Source organism: Pistacia vera, unplaced genomic scaffold, assembly GCF_008641045.1.
Source record: "Pistacia vera cultivar Batoury unplaced genomic scaffold, PisVer_v2 Contig451, whole genome shotgun sequence".
NCBI classification, from domain to species: domain Eukaryota; kingdom Viridiplantae; phylum Streptophyta; class Magnoliopsida; order Sapindales; family Anacardiaceae; genus Pistacia; species Pistacia vera.
The window spans coordinates 864,122-880,112 of record NW_022196281.1 but is presented as its reverse complement, the minus strand read 5'-3'; the positions used below and the strand labels follow the sequence as shown (position 1 = coordinate 880,112).

Here is a 15,991-nt window from a genome sequence, read left to right as displayed (position 1 = left end):
TTCTTCTTCGCCCTGGCGAAGCTCGAATTTCCAAACTACACCAAATTTCAACCAAACCAAGGCAAACACTTAACCAATACAACATACAAACTCAATTGAAGCTGAAACAGTGAATCCTTTAAGTAGTACAGCAAATCTTAAGTACGTACCTCAAGTGGGGTGTTACAATTCTCCCCCCTTAAAAGAATTTCGTCCTCGAAATTCACACGAATAACTCCAGGTACCTATTCTGCATGTCTTGTTCTGTCTCCCATGTGGCCTCCTCTACTTTGTGATTCCTCCAAAGAACCTTCACTAGTGGAATACTCTTGTTTCGGAGCTCTTTAACCTTCCGATCTAAAATCTGTACAGGGCGCTCCTCATACACAAGATTCTCTACGAGATCAACATCTTCTAAGCTCAAGATATGGGAGGGATCACTTACATACTTCTGTAGCATCGAGACATGGAAAACGTCATGTACCTTGTCCATACTAGGTGGTAGTGCCAATCTGTAGGCAACTTTTCCAACTCGTTGCAATACCTCAAATGGACCAATATATCTCGGTGCTAACTTCTCTTTGTTCCCGAAGCGTATTACTCGTTTATAAGGGGAAACTTTCAAAAATACCTTATCACCCACTTGGAACTCCACTTCTTTTCTCTTTAAATAGGCATAACTCTTTTGTCTGTTGGGTTTGCTTCATTCTGTTTTGGATTAATCTTACATCCTCAATCATTTTCTGCGTCATCTTTGGTCCAAGAGCTGTACTCAACTCACTCTTTTCGTCGATCTCATCCCAATGTAGTGGAGACCTACATTGTCTACCATACAAAGACTCATAAGGCGCCATTTTTATTGTAGACTAATAACTGTTGTTGTAGGCAAACTCCACCAAAGGTAACATTTCATGCCATGACATTCTAAAATCCATGCAGCAGGCTCTCAACATATCCTCAAGCACCTGATTTGTTCTCTCTATTTGGCCATCCGTTTGAGGATGATAGGCAATACTGAATGCCAAACGGGTACCAAAATTTCTCTGCAAACTAGTCCAGAAAGTTGAGACAAATCTCGAATCTCTGTCTGACACTATTGTCTTGGGTACACCATGTAATCTGACTATCTCTTTCATGTAGATCTGAACCAATTGATCTGAGGTGGTACTTTCCTTTAATAGAAGGAAATGGGCAGATTTAGTTAATCTATCCACAATCACCCAAATAGCATTATAACCTCTCTGTACTCTAGGGAGACCTGTGATAAAATCCATCGAAATGCTCTCCCATTTCCATTTTGGAATACTAAGTGGATGAAGCAACCCTGGCGGCCTTTAGTGTTCTGCTTTTACCTGTTGACAAGTCAGACTTTTAGCTACAAACTCTACAATGTCTTTCTTCAAACCTAGCCACCAGTAGCATTTCTTTACATCTTGATACATCTTGGTTGCTCCAGGATAAGCAGTGTACAGTGTGTCATGTGCCTCCATAAGAATCCTTTTTCTTAACTCACCATTCTGAGGGATACACAATCGATTCTTGAAATAGAGGACACCATCCACTAAGTGGAACTCTGTCATCTTACCCTCATGTACTTGTTGAACCATTCTCTAACACCACTCATCAGCCACTTGGTTAACTCTGACTTCCTCTACTAAAGTAGACTGAACTTCTAACCTGGCAATCCTTCCCGAGATCACTTCAATCTGTTCTTTATACAACTTTTCTATCAACTCTTTCTGCCTAGTGAGCCGGGACAAATAAGCTTTTCTACTCAAGGCATCGACTACTACGTTGGCTTTCCCCGGTTGATACTTAATCTCACATTCATAATCCTTAACCAGCTCTAACCACCTTCTCTATCTCATATTCAACTCCTTTTGAGTGAAGAAATACTTTAAACTCTTATGATCGGTGTAGATATTACTCTTGGCACCATAAAGATAATGCCTCCAAATATTTAAAGAAAAGACCAAGGCTGCCAATTCTAGGTCATGCGTAGGGTATCTCGTTTCATACTCTTTCAATTGCCGAGAGGCATATGCTATCACCCTACCTAACTGCATTAACACAGCACCAAGTCCTTGCAAAGAGGCATCCGTATAAATGTCATAATCTACACCCTTCTGAGGCAACACTAACACTGGAGTTGTTGTTAACCTCTTCTTCAATTCTTGGAAACATTCCTCACAAGCTTCTGACCATACAAAAGGCATCTTCTGTTTGGTAAGAGCTGTCAATGGTTTAGCCAACTGGGCGAACCCTTCAACAAATCGTCTGTAGTAACCTGCCAGGCCTAAGAAACTTCGAATCTCTTTTACTGTCTTCGGCCTCTGCCATTCAAGGATTGCCTTTATCTTGCTTGGATCTACTAAAATCCCTTCCTTCGACACATTATGGCCCAGAAATATTACTTAATCGAGCCAAAACTCATATTTCAAAAATTTAGCATACAACTGCTTTTCTCTCAACCGTTGCAGTACTATTCTCAAATGTTCCTCATGCTCTTCTCTCGACTTAGAGTAAACCAGGATATCATCTATGAAAACCACTATGAATTGATCCAAACAATCATGGAATACCCGGTTCATCAAGTCCATAAAAACAAATGGGGCATTAGTCAAACCAAACGGCATCACTACAAACTCATAGTGCCCATACCTTGTACGGAAAGTAGTCTTAGCTACATCCTGCTCAGCCACTCTTACCTGATGGTACCCTGACCTCAAATCAATTTTGGAGAACACTGCTGCTCCCTTCAACTGATCAAACAAATCATCTATTCGGGGTAGTGGGTACTTATTCTTCACTGTCACCTTATTCAGCTCTCTGTAATCAATACACATCCGCAGTGATCCATCTTTCTTCTTTACAAACAAAATTGGGGCTCCCCAGGGAGAATGACTCGGTCGGATAAAACCTTTATCTAAAAGCTCTTGGAGTTGCTTCTTTAATTCTTGAAGCTCTGTTGGGGCCATTCGGTAAGGGCCTTTAAATATAGGTGTTGTTCCTGGTGCAAGTTCAATACTAAACTCAACCTCTCTTTCTGGCGGTAAACCCGGTAAGTCTTCCAGAAACACATCTGAAAATTCCTAAACTATCGGCACTCTTTGAATTTCTGATTGTGAAACATCACCACTCTGTACTACATGAGCAACGTATCCAGAACATCCCTTTCTCCACATCTTTCTAGATTTTACACTACTAATCAACACACTCAACCGATGGCCTTCTCCAAAACTAAACTTATCTCCATTATCAAGATTAAATCTCGCTTTCTTTTTCCGACAATCAATTTCTACTCAATTCCTCCCTAGGAAATCCATGCCCAAAATTACATCAAAGTCGGGCATATCAAAGACTATTAAGTCAACTGCCAACTCTCGACCATGGATCACCACAGACTCTCCTAACAACATCTCTTGAGTCAACACACTAACCCCATCGAGCAACTCTATCTTAATGGGTTGACTCACTATAACAGGTTTCAAATTTAATCTCTCTATCATTTCATGAGATATAAAAGAATGAGTAGCTCCATAATCAATCAAAGCATATAAAGAAACAGCATGAAATAACAATTGACCAATTACGGCTGATGGACTGGCCTCGGCCTCGGCCTCACCCCGTGCCATTGTAAATACCCTGGCATTTGTACCTCTAGGGTTCTGAGCCGTTGGTGGGAGGGGAGCTTTACAATCCCTCCACATATGCCCTGGCTGTCGGCACCTGTAACACATGTTTTGATCCCTCAAACACTCTCTTGAATGGTTCCTCCCACATTTAGCACAAGGGGGAAACCCTTCTGCCCTGGGTCGTTGTTCTGCCTATCTCTTCTATTCTTCCTTGGTTGGAACTTCTTCTTGGCCCTTACTTCTCTGTTCTTTGTGACATCTACTCTCTCCCTCTGTAAGGTGGTGAATGGTTCACTAGGTGTTGTTAGAGCCAACCCTTCTGCAATATATTTGTTTACATAGATCTCTGCCTTTAAAGCCCGTGCTAGAGCTTCACTGTAGGTATGAGGGGGCTCGTCTCCTGTCATTACATCTCGGGCAATAACTGATCTCAACCCTCGCACAAACTTATCTCTCCTTAAATCTGGTGTGTACACTATTCCGGGTGCAAAATGAGCAAGGGAGTTGAATCTTACTAAATATTCTTTCACAGTACTAATCCCCTGCTTCAGGTGAATAAACTCTTGGACTTTCTCATGTACTTGATCTTCTGTTCGGTACTTAGCCTCAAACAACCTTCTGAATTCCTCCCAGGTCATCAAGGCTACATCATGAGTCTCCCTTAAACAAGAAACTATCATATCTGATCCTCTCTCTATCATTCAGGGGAAACAGTGGCGCCGTTCGCTCTACGGACTTAAACCACTCCTTTGCCTCTAGCGGGTCCCTCGTACCCCTAAATGCTGGCGACTGGTGCTGATTTACAAGCCCTTGAATCAGATCACCCTGAGTCTGTACTGTCTGAGGTACCAGCCCTTCTCGCTCTTGTCTTGGGGGCGGTACTCTACTGGGAGTCTCGGTTTTCTCTTGAACAACTCTCCCCTAACTCTCCGCTAAAACCTATTGTACAATAGTTCGAATCCTCATCTCATCAAGGGTAGGGGGAGTTGGTTCTGGTGGGTCAGAGGATTCTCCCTCATTCATCACACTCTTACCCTTTCTCCTGTTACTACACCTCATCTACAAAACAACTATACTTGATCAATTCAGAAGAACACTTAAAGTAAGAAAAGAATTAACTTACACAGTCAGCTATCGGACATCGTGGCGAGGATAATGGCACACTGTCAAATCCAAAAAATCTCGACTCTGATACAAAAAATGTAATAGCCATTTTCTACTCAAATACTCATATGATTTATATAAGAAAATACATATAAAATAGCATAAGAAAATTGGGCCCAAAAGTTTCTTTTTATTAAACATACATATATATGCTTTACAACCATATATATATTTTACACAAAATTATAATATGTACAAAAGTCGTCAAAGACATGGTGGACAGTGTAATCACTTCCCCTCGCGTGTCGACATCCATCCGACCGCGTCCTCACCTGGATCCTGCAAACATAGGAAATAACAGGGTGAGCACTAAAACAATGCCCAGTAAGTAAATCCTCTACCCGTCTAACCCCGTAACTCTCACTCTAATTCTTTCCTTACAACCTCTCATTCAATTCCTCTTTGGTACTTCTCTCTCTCTCTTTCTCTTTCTTAGAACTCTTTTCTATTAACTCTAAGTCACGGCCCCATCTTACCGAAGGCACGGCCGGGACTCACTCCCGCTCTACTTGACCTCTACTGGTTCTAGCCGATCGGACTCGGTTATGTATAGATTCGGAACCCTTGGCCATGTGAGTGTATAATCTCTCTCTCGGGTACTCGGGTATAGCCCTCATCCGCATGCACTCTCATGGCCTACACCACTTCTCATTCTTATACTCATGCCGCTCTCTCAATGCGGTGTACATGCGGGAATACTCTACCCATTACTCATGGNGGTGGAATGAAGGAAATAAGGGTTACAAACCCTTATCATCTTATTTTATAAATATGCTTTCCCATTTTGCCCTTACACTTTTTAAAAAAATCCATCCTTGTCCATTAATCAATTACCATAATGCCCTCATTTTTATTGTATTCTTTATGAAATTCTATCTCTTTTCACTCCGCACAATTTTAACTAATTTTGAATGAAAAGACTATTTTACCCTTAATACAAGTTTAAGGCATTTTCTTCATATTCTCTTAAAATAATTCTAACAAAAATTAACTAAGGGTTGTAAAACATAATTTAAATCATGTACCTGCATGTTGGACGTTACATCTGTAGAATTACACTACACTCCTCCATGAGCATCACTGTTTCCTCATCTTCTAACTTCCTTTTGTTTGATAAAATCTCCTTAAGAAATTTCGCATAGCTCGGCATATGTTGCAATGCATCTGCAAAAGGAATGTTAATATGCAGTTTTTTAAATATTTCAATAAATTTAGAAAACTGCTTATCCTGATTCTTTTTCTTGAGTCTCTAAGGAAAAGGCACGAGAGGGGTGTGTAACGACTCCATTCTTTTAAAAACATGCATAGTAAAAGTACATGTAAAAATAACAAAAGTTGGGCCCAGAATTTTCTTTTATCAAACATATGTATTCTTTATACAAATATATACAGGATTTGTAACATATGTGAAAACTATCAAAATAGGGTGGACAGTGTAGCCATTTCTCTTCGTGTGCCGATGTCCATCCGACTGTGTCCTCATCTAGAACCTAAAAAACATAGGGAACAACTGGATGAGCACAAAACAATGCTCAGTAAGTAAACCCATCTACTCAATTATCCCCGTAACTCTCCCTCTAATTCTTTCCCTACCATTTATTGACTCTTCTCTTATGCAACTCTCTATTTCCTCTTTCACATAACTCTTTTATACTAACTCTCTTTCTAGTAAGTCACGGCCCCATCTGACCGGAGGCAAGGCTGGGACTCGCTCCCACTCCCTATGACTTCTACTCATTCTAGCCGATCGGACTTGGTTTTGCATGGATTCGGAACCTTTGGCCATGTGAGTGCATAGAATCTCTCGGGTAAACTCGGGTATAGCCCTCATCCGCATGTACTCTACGGGCTACACCACTTCTCTTTCTGATACTCTTGCCGCTCTCTCTATGTGGCGTACATGCGGGAATACTCTACCCGTACTCACAGGTTCCCCATCGCACAACCTACTTGATAATCCGTAAATTATACAGTNATAGTTCAATGGTCCAAGGATTTCATGTATTTGTCTATTTTCATTTTATTTATTTTTAAAGTAAAAACTTGGTTGAAAAAGAATCATCAATGTTTAATATTCTATCAGCTGGGAAACATAGGGACAAAATGGTGCTGTCAAATGATGTGCAGATGAATCTTCCAAGCTCCCCAATCCAGCAGCTGAAGACTATGTGGAAATTGTTGTTTCTGATGCCTGAGAATACTAAGAAAAGAAAGTGAACAACTAAGAATGGAGAGAAGTTTTGTTCTGCATTACCAACTGAGTTTTACACCTTAACTAATAAAGCAAAATATCCACTGTTAACAACCACTTTGCAAGGATTTTATGCTAACATTAATCTAAAGCCATACATTAAGACCAACCTACAACAAACATTATGGACAAATCCCATATAACCTGGCAGTATACACCTAAACCATTACAAAATAAATCAAATAAGGCTGCCTTACAAAACAATCAGACGGCAGATTGCAACACACACTTTGGCGCCAGAACAAATTCAAAAAAAGGCTTAACAAACTTCAACATTTCCAGCTAAATATCAAAATTTAACACTCCTCCTTGATAGTTGGCTGGAAACACAAAGTATGAATCTAAATTCTTCAAACTTGACTTTGGAAACAGCTTTAGTCATAATGTTAGCCATTTGTAATTCACCCCTGTAGTGCATCAGTTCCACTTCACCATTTTACTCAGCCTCTCTCACTGCATGAAACTTAATTTTTATGTGCTTTGTACGTCCATGATGCACTGGATTTTTGGCCATTGCTACAGCAAATTGGTTGTCACACATGATGGCAATAGGCTTGACCTGCTTCAGCTTCAAATCTTCAAGAATCTTTCTCAGCCAAATGGCTTGATTCATAGCAATAGCAGCTGAAAAATACTCTGCTTCTGCTGTGGATTGAGCTACGGTTTCTTGTTTTTTGGAAAGCCAGTAAATTGCACCACAATTTAGAAAAAATGCATACCCTAAAGTGCTCCTCATGTCATCTGTTGAACCAACCCAGTCATTGTCAGAAAAACCAACCAATTTGAAGTCTTTTGATCTCTTGAACCATACCCCAAAGTCAGTGCTGCCCTTTACATATCTCAGCACCCTTTTTGCAATCTTGAAATGAGTCTCAGTTGGTTGACTCATAAATCTGGACAGCAAACTTGTGGCATACATTATGTCTGGTCTGGTTGCTGTCAAGTACAATAGGCAACCAATCAAGCTCCTATAAAATCCTTCATCAACTTTCTTAGCCTCATCACTATTTGATAACTTCATAGTTGGAACAAATGGTAGGTCCATTGGTTTGCAATTTTCCATGCAAAACTTCTTAAGGACTTCACTTGCATACTTCCTTTGATTCATAAAAATACCATCTGCATCTTAATCGATCTCCATCCCAAGAAAGTATGACATTTTCCTTAAGTCTGTCATTTCAAACTCACTGTGCATGGATTTTTTGAATTCCTCCACTTGATCATGCGTGCTTCCAATCACTAGAAGATCATCCACATACAGAGAAATGATCATCACATCATTTTCGACTTCTCTAATGTATAGAGTGTGCTCATTAGGACTCCTCACAAAGTCTAAACTGAGCAGGTGGTCATTAATCCTGCTATACCAAGCCCTTGGTGCCTGTTTTAGGCCATATAAGGCCTTCTTCAGCAGGTAGACTTTTCCCTCTTCTCCTTGAATCTGATACCCTTCTGGTTGATTAATATAAATCTCCTCATTCAACTAGCCATTCAAGAAAGCAGATTTAACATCCAATTGATGAATTTTCCAGGAAAATTGAGCTACCACAGCAAGCAGCAATCTGATGGTACCATTCCGGGCAACTGGTGCAAATGTCTCCAGGAAATCTACTCCATATTGCTGAGCAAATCCTTTAACAACTAGCCTGGCCTTATGCTTAAGAACTGAACCATCCAGATTTAGCTTTTTTCTTGAAAATCCATTTGACTTGGATCACTTTCCTATTTTCTAGTCTGTCGACAAGCTTCCTGGTCTGATTCTTTTCAATCATGGTAAGCTTCTCCTTCATGGCAACCCTCTAGGCTTCTGACTTTACTGCTTCTGAGTAGCTTGAAGATTCCATTTGTACCACATTTCATCTGTAATACACATCAGCTAGAGATCTTGTTCCTCTGACAAAAATTTCTTCATTTGATTCATCCCCTGGATCTTCTTCAACCTGATCAGCTAGAGCTTCACTCAATTGGGGTCTTGTTTCTACATCAACCTTACCTTCCTCCCAATTCCAGACTCCACTCTCATCAACTGTAACATCCCTAGAAACAAGGATTTTCTTTGAGTCAGGAATGTATATTCTATAAGCTTTAGATTGGCTGCTATAGCCAATAAAAATTCTTGTCAAAGCTTTATCTTCTAGCTTTGATCTTTTTGCAGTTGGTACCAGAACATAGCATACACTTTTGAAAACTTTCAGATTATCCATTATTGGCTTGACTCCAATCCAAGCTTCAAATGGTGTTTGACTAATCAAGGCTCTTATAGGAATCTGTTGCACAATTACACCCCTGTATTGACAGCCTCTGCCTAGAAGAATTTCAGAAGTTTTTTTCCAGCCATCATACATCTTGCCATCTCGATAACAGTCATGTTTTTCCTTTCAATAAATCCATTCTGCTGTGGAGTATAAGCGCTGCTGAATTGATGTCTGATTCCAACCTTCTTGGAAATCATTTCAAACTCTTGAGAAGTGTATTCAACACCATTGTCACTTCTCAAGGTTTTCATAGTCTTTCATGTTTGGTTTTCCACCAGCTGCTTGAATTTCTTGAATACTCCAGCCACCTCACTTTTCTGCCTTAGAAAATAAACCCAGCACATTCGGGACCAATCATCTATGAACAATAAAAAATATCTACGTCCACTTAAGGATAAGGTTTGCATAAAGCCACACACATCCGAGTGAACAAGCTGAAGTTTTTCAAAAGCTCTCCAAGCTTGATTCACTGGAAAAGGTTTTCTACTCATCTTGCCTAACTGACATGCTTGGTAAACTCCTTTTGGTTCTTCAACAATGGGCAGATTCTGAACTAAGTTTTTGGACTAAATCTCTCTTAGATTTCTATAATGTACATGGCCTAATACCTTATGCCATATCTTAGTTTCATCTTCTCTAGCATTACATGCTTTGTGCAGAGTATTTTTTCATATGATTGGAAAGCTCTTTCATACCATTCTTACTCTCATAATCTCACTTCCGTCACTGTCCAGGATTATGCATGATTGATTTTGAAAATGCAATGCATAATCCTTTTCCAACATCTGTCCCACACTAAGGAGACTCTGATTGATATCAGGTGCATAAAGTACATTAGAGATTAGCTTCATACATGTTGGTGTCTGGACATCAACATCTCCTTTCCCTTTTGCTTCCACATACTCTCCATTTCCCACTTTGATCCTTCACCGATGTGAGTGATCCAGGTTCACAAAACTCTGCAGATCTTGTGTCATGTGATGTGTACATCCACTACCAATCAACCAGGTTTATCACATGCTTGGATCAAACTGGATGAGGCCACAAATAACTGCTCTGTCTCCTATCCTTGATGTTGTTCATCAGCCGTTTGAGCTTGGTTTTGGGACTGCTCTCCCTTGTTTTTGCAAACTCTTTCGATGTGGCCAAATTGTTTGCAGCCCTACACTGTATTCCTAGCCTAAACCAACATCTATTCTCTGCATGTCCCTTCTTCTTACAGTGAGAACAAGCTAGAAAATTCTTCATTCCACCAACTTTGTTCCACTGAGCAGTGGACCTTCCTTTTCCCTTCTTATCTCTAGCAAACCTTTTGTTATTTCCTTGTACAGACTTGCCCTTGTGAGCTGCTAACATTGCTCCCTCACTCACATCCTCTAGCCTCAGGAACCTTCTCTGCTCTTGTGCCTATAGAGCATGGACCAGCTTAGTCAAAGTGATATGAGTCAGGTATTTTGAGTCCTCCAAAGAAGAGATTTTTGCTTCAAACTTTTCAGGTAGGCTTACGTTTTCATTTTATTTATTTTTAAAGTAAAAACTTGGTTGAAAAAGAATCATCAATGTTTAATATTCTATCAGCTGGGAAACATAGGGACAAAATGGTGCTGTCAAATGATGTGCAGATGAATCTTCCAAGCTCCCCAATCCAGCAGCTGAAGACTATGTGGAAATTGTTGTTTCTGATGCCGGAGAATACTAAGAAAAGAAAGTGAACAACTAAGAATGGAGAGAAGTTTTTTTCTGCATTACCAACTGAGTTTTACACCTTAACTAATAAAGCAAAATATCCACTGTTAACAACCACTTTGCAGGGATTTTATGCTAACATTAATCTAAAGCCATACATTAAGACCAACCTACAACAAACATTATGGACAAATCCCATGTAACCTGGCAGTATGCACCTAAACCATTACAAAATAAATCAAATAAGGCTGCCTCACAAAACAATCAGACGGCAGATTGCAACACACACTTTGGCGCCAGAACAAATTCAGAAAAAGGCTTAACAAACTTCAACATTTCCAGCTAAATATCAGAATTTAACACTCCTCCTTGATAGTTGGCTGGAAACACAAAGTCTGAATCTAAATTCTTCAAACTTGACTTTGGAAACAGCTTTAGTCATAATGTCAGCCACTTGTAATTCACCCCTGCAGTGCATCAGTTCCACTTCACCATTTTGCTCAGCCTCTCTCACTACATGAAACTTAATTTTTATGTGCTTTGTACATCCATGATGCACTAGATTTTTGGCCATTGCTATAGCAAATTGGTTGTCACACATGATGGCAGTAGGCTTGACCTGCTTCAGCTTCAAATCTTCAAGAATCTTTCTCAGCCAAATGGCTTGATTCATAGCAATAGCAGCTAAAAAATACTCTGCTTCTGCAGTGGATTGAGCTACAGTTTCTTGTTTTTTGGAAAGCCAGTAAATTGCACCACAATTTAGGAAAAATGCATACCCTAAAGTGCTCCTCATGTAATCTGTTGAACCAACCCAGTCACTGTCAGAAAAACCTACCAATTTGAAGTCTTCTGATCTCTTGAACCATACCCCAAAGTCAGTGCTGCCCTTTACATATCTCAGCACCCTTTTTGCAGTCTTGAAATGAGTCTCAGTTGGTTGACTCATAAATCTGGACAGCAAACTTGTGGCATACATTATGTCTGGTCTGGTTGCTGTCAAGTACAATAGGCAACCAATCAAGCTCCTATAAAATCCTTCATCAACTTTCTCAGCCTCATCACTCTTTGATAATTTCATAGTTGGAACCAATGGTAGGTCCATTGGTTTACAATTCTCCATGCAAAACTTCTTAAGGACTTCACTTGCATACTTCCTTTGATTCACAAAAATACCATCTGCATCTTAATCGATCTCCATCTGAAGAAAGTATGACATTTCCCCTAAGTCTGTCATTTCAAAATCACTGTGCATGGATTTTTTGAATTCCTCCACTTGATCATGCGTGCTTCCAATCACTAGAAGATCATCCACATACAGAGAAATGATTATCACATCATCTTCGACTTCTCTAATGTATAGAGTGTGCTCATTAGGACTCCTCACAAAGTCTAAACTGAGCAGGTGGTCATTAATCCTGCTATACCAAGCCCTTAGTGCCTGTTTTAGGCCATATAAGGCCTTCTTCAGCAGGTAGACTTTTCCCTCTTCTCCTTGAATCTGATACCCTTCTGGTTGATCAATATAAATCTCCTCATTCAACTAGCCATTCAAGAAAGCAGATTTAACATCCAATTTATGAATTTTCCAGGAAAATTGAGCTGCCAAAGCAGGCAGCAATCTGATGGTACCATGTCGGGCAACTGGTGCAAATGTCTCCAGGAAATCTACTCCATATTGCTGAACAATTCCTTTAACAACTAGCCTGGCCTTATGCTTAAGAATTGAACCATCCAGATTTAGCTTTTTTCTTGAAAATCCATTTGACTTGGATCACTTTCCTGTTTTCTAGTCTGTCAACAAGCTTCCTGGTCTGATTCTTTTCAATCATGGCAAGCTTCTCCTTCATGGCAACCCTCTAGGCTTCTGACTTTACTGCTTCTGAGTAGCTTGAAGGTTCCATTTGTACCACATTGCATCTGTAATACACATCAGCTAGAGATCTTGTTCCTCTGACAGAAATTTCTTCATTTGATTCATCCCCTGGATCTTCTTCAACCTGATCAGCTAGAGCTTCACTCAATTGGGGTCTTGTTTCTACATCAACCTTACCTTCATCCCAATTCTAGACTCCACTCTCACCAACTGTAACATCCCTGGAAACAAGGATTTTCTTTGAGTCAGGAATGTACAGTCTATAAGCTTTAGATTTGCTGCTATAGCCAATAAAAATTCTTGTCAAAGCTTTATCTTCTAGCTTTGATCTTTTTGCAGTTGGTACCAGAACATAGCATACACTTTTGAAAACTTTCAAATTATCCACTACTGGCTTGACTCCAATCCAAGCTTCAAATGGTGTTTGACTAATCAAGGCTCTTGTAGGAAGTCTGTTGCGCAAGTACACCCCTGTATTGACAGCCTCTGCCTAGAAGAATTTCGGAAGTTTTTTTCTAGCCATCATACATCTTGCCATCTCGATAACAATCATGTTTTTCCTTTCAATAACTCCATTCTGCTATGGAGTATAAGGGCTGCTGAATTGATGTCTGATTCCAGCCTTCTTGCAAATCATTTCAAACTCTTGAGAAGTGTATTCAACACCATTGTCACTTCTTAAGGTTTTCATAGTCTTTCCTGTTTGGTTTTCCACCAGCTGCTTGAATTTCTTGAATACTCTAGCCACTTCACTTTTCTGCCTTAGAAAATAAACCCAGCATAATCGGGACCAATCATCTATGAACAATACAAAATATCTACTTCCACTTAGGGATAAGGTTTGCATAAAGCCACACACATCAGAGTGAACAAGTTGAAGTTTTTCAAAAGCTCTCCAAGCTTGATTCACTAGAAAAGGTTTTCTACTCATCTTGCCTAACTGACATGCTTGGCAAACTCCTTTTGGTTCTTCAACAATGGGCAGATTCTGAACTAAGTTTTTGGACTAAATCTCTCTTAGATTTCTATAATGTACATGGCCTAATACCTTATGCCATATCTCAGTTTCATCTTCTCTAGCATTACATGCTTTGTGTGGAGTATTTTTTCATATGATTGGAAAGCTCTTTCGTACCATTCTTACTCTCATAATCTCACTTCCCTCACTATCCAGGATTATGCATGATTGATTTTGAAAATGCAATGCATAATCCTTTTCCAGCATTTGTCCCACACTAAGGAGACTCTGATTGATATCAGGTGCATAAAGTACATTAGAGATTAGCTTCATACCTGTTGGTGTCTGGACATCAACATCTCCTTTCCCTTTTGCTTCCACATACTCTCCATTTCCCACTTTGATCCTTGACCGATGTGAGTGATCCAGGTTCACAAAACTCTACAGATCTGGTGTCATGTGATGTGTACATCCACGACCAATCAACCAGGTTTCATCACATGCTTGGATCAAACTGGATAAGGCCACAAATAACTGCTCTGTCTCCTGTCCTGGATGTTGTTCATCAGCCGTTTGAGCTTGGTTTTGGGACTGCTCTCCCTTGTTTTTGCAAACTCTTTCGATGTGGCCAAATTGTTTGCAGCCCTACACTGTATTCATGGCCTAAACCAACATCTATTCTCCGCATGTCCCTTCTTCTTACAGTGAGAACAAGCTGGAAAATTCTTCATTCCACCAACTTTGTTCCACTGAGCAGTGGACCTTTCTTTTCCCTTCTTATCTCCAGCAAACCTTTTGTTGTTTTCTTGTACAGACTTGCCCTTGTGAGCTGCTAACATTGCTCCCTCACTCACATCCTCTAGCCTCAGGAGCCGTAAAGCATGGACCAGCTTAGTCAAAATGATATGAGTCAGGTATTTTGAGTCCTCCAAAGAAGAGATTTTTGCTTCAAACTTTTCAGGTAGGCTTACTGTCACCTTCTCCGCTATTCTTTTATCTGTCATCTCCACTCCAAGCAACCTGATTTTTTTGCTATAGTCCAACTGTCAACAATTCTTTCACTTTCTCACCTCCTACATTCTCAATGTCTCAAATTTAGCAGCTGCATGTTTCTTGTAGTGTCACTCCCCTGAGCTCTCTCTTAACTTGTCCCATGATTCCTTTATTGTTTCGCATGCACATGCCTTGTAAAAACATGGTCTGTGACAGCTGAATGAAGGTGGGACAAGCTCCTAGAGCCTTTGAAACTTCTCTTCATGCAGTCGGATTTGGTTGAGTGGATGATTGGTCCCAACTGAGGGGTTGTTTCCCTCCTCTACATACTGCCAGAGTCCTTAACCTCGTTGATATGCCTTCATTTTGATAGCCCATATGGTAATGCTCACCATAAAGACAGGAGGTAAAAGAGAACTATCGAGTGGCCATTGATTCAAGAAAAAAAAAGGTCTGATGCCAAACAGTTTTTCCAGAAAAATAGATAAGTTGATCAAGAGGAAGAAAAGTTTCAGATTTTTCAGCTCAAGTAACCAGCTCTGATACCATTTTGTTGTTTCTAAGGCTGAAGAATACTAAAAAAGAAAGTGAATAACTAAGATGGAAAGAAGATTTTTTCTGCATTACCAACTAGTTTTACACCTAATAATAAAGCAAAATATCCACTGTTAACAACCACTTTGCAGGGATATTTTATGCAACTTAATCTAAAGCCATACATTAAGACCAACCTACAACAAACATTAGGACAAATCCCTATAACCTGGCAGTACACCTAAACCATACAAATAAATCAAATAAGGCTGCCTCACAAACAACTCAGACGGCAGATTGCAACACACACTTTAGTGCCAGAACAGATTCAAAAAAAGGCTTACAAACTACTACATTCCAGCTAAATATCTGAATTTAATAGAAATTTCATGGACTCCTATTCTTTCAACAATTATAAAAATCACTCTAAGATTATAAACCTGGAAATCCATCTACCATTCTTACATGCCTTTTACCAATCAACTCAACCCTTAGGTTACTTCAACATCTACTATGTAAACAGAAACCATGAAAACCATCCTGATAATGGAATGGAGTAGTAACAATCAACGTGTTCACATCTTGATATAGACAAGCGCATAAAATTATGATCAAGATGTCAAAATTTTAATTTAATAAACACATTAATTTTGGTCTTAC

General features: G+C 39.7%; 2 protein-coding genes across 2 annotated transcripts; both read right to left on the bottom strand.

Moving 5' to 3' along the window:
• Positions 1 to 7,465: 7,465 nt before the first annotated feature.
• Positions 7,466 to 8,074, bottom strand: LOC116144685 (secreted RxLR effector protein 161-like). Its single transcript, XM_031430134.1, has one exon. The coding sequence runs from the start codon at positions 8,072 to 8,074 to the stop codon at positions 7,466 to 7,468; it is 609 nt and encodes a 202-aa protein (XP_031285994.1).
• Positions 8,075 to 12,156: 4,082 nt separating this feature from the next.
• LOC116144684 lies at positions 12,157 to 14,808 on the bottom strand. The gene is made up of 5 exons (XM_031430133.1): positions 14,474 to 14,808; positions 13,991 to 14,210; positions 13,058 to 13,336; positions 12,848 to 12,970; positions 12,157 to 12,513 (listed from the first exon to the last, which is right to left on the bottom strand). The coding sequence occupies exons 1-5, from the start codon at positions 14,806 to 14,808 to the stop codon at positions 12,157 to 12,159; spliced, it is 1,314 nt and encodes a 437-aa protein (XP_031285993.1).
• Positions 14,809 to 15,991: the final 1,183 nt, after the last annotated feature.

What these genes read in the sequence shown, in the direction of transcription:
- LOC116144685 (XM_031430134.1), bottom strand. Translation starts at nt 8,074, where the DNA reads ATGGACCTACCATTTGTTCCAACTATGAAGTTATCAAATAGTGATGAG.
- LOC116144684 (XM_031430133.1), bottom strand. Translation starts at nt 14,808, where the DNA reads ATGACAGATAAAAGAATAGCGGAGAAGGTGACAGTAAGCCTACCTGAA. An exon ending in AGGGAAGTGAGATTATGAGA is followed by an intron (nt 13,337 to 13,990) that starts GTAAGAATGGTA and finishes AAATTCTTCTAG; the next exon opens with GCAGAGGCTGTCAATACAGG. An exon ending in TTGTTTCCAGGGATGTTACA is followed by an intron (nt 12,971 to 13,057) that starts GTTGGTGAGAGT and finishes CTAGCTGATCAG; the next exon opens with GTTGAAGAAGATCCAGGGGA.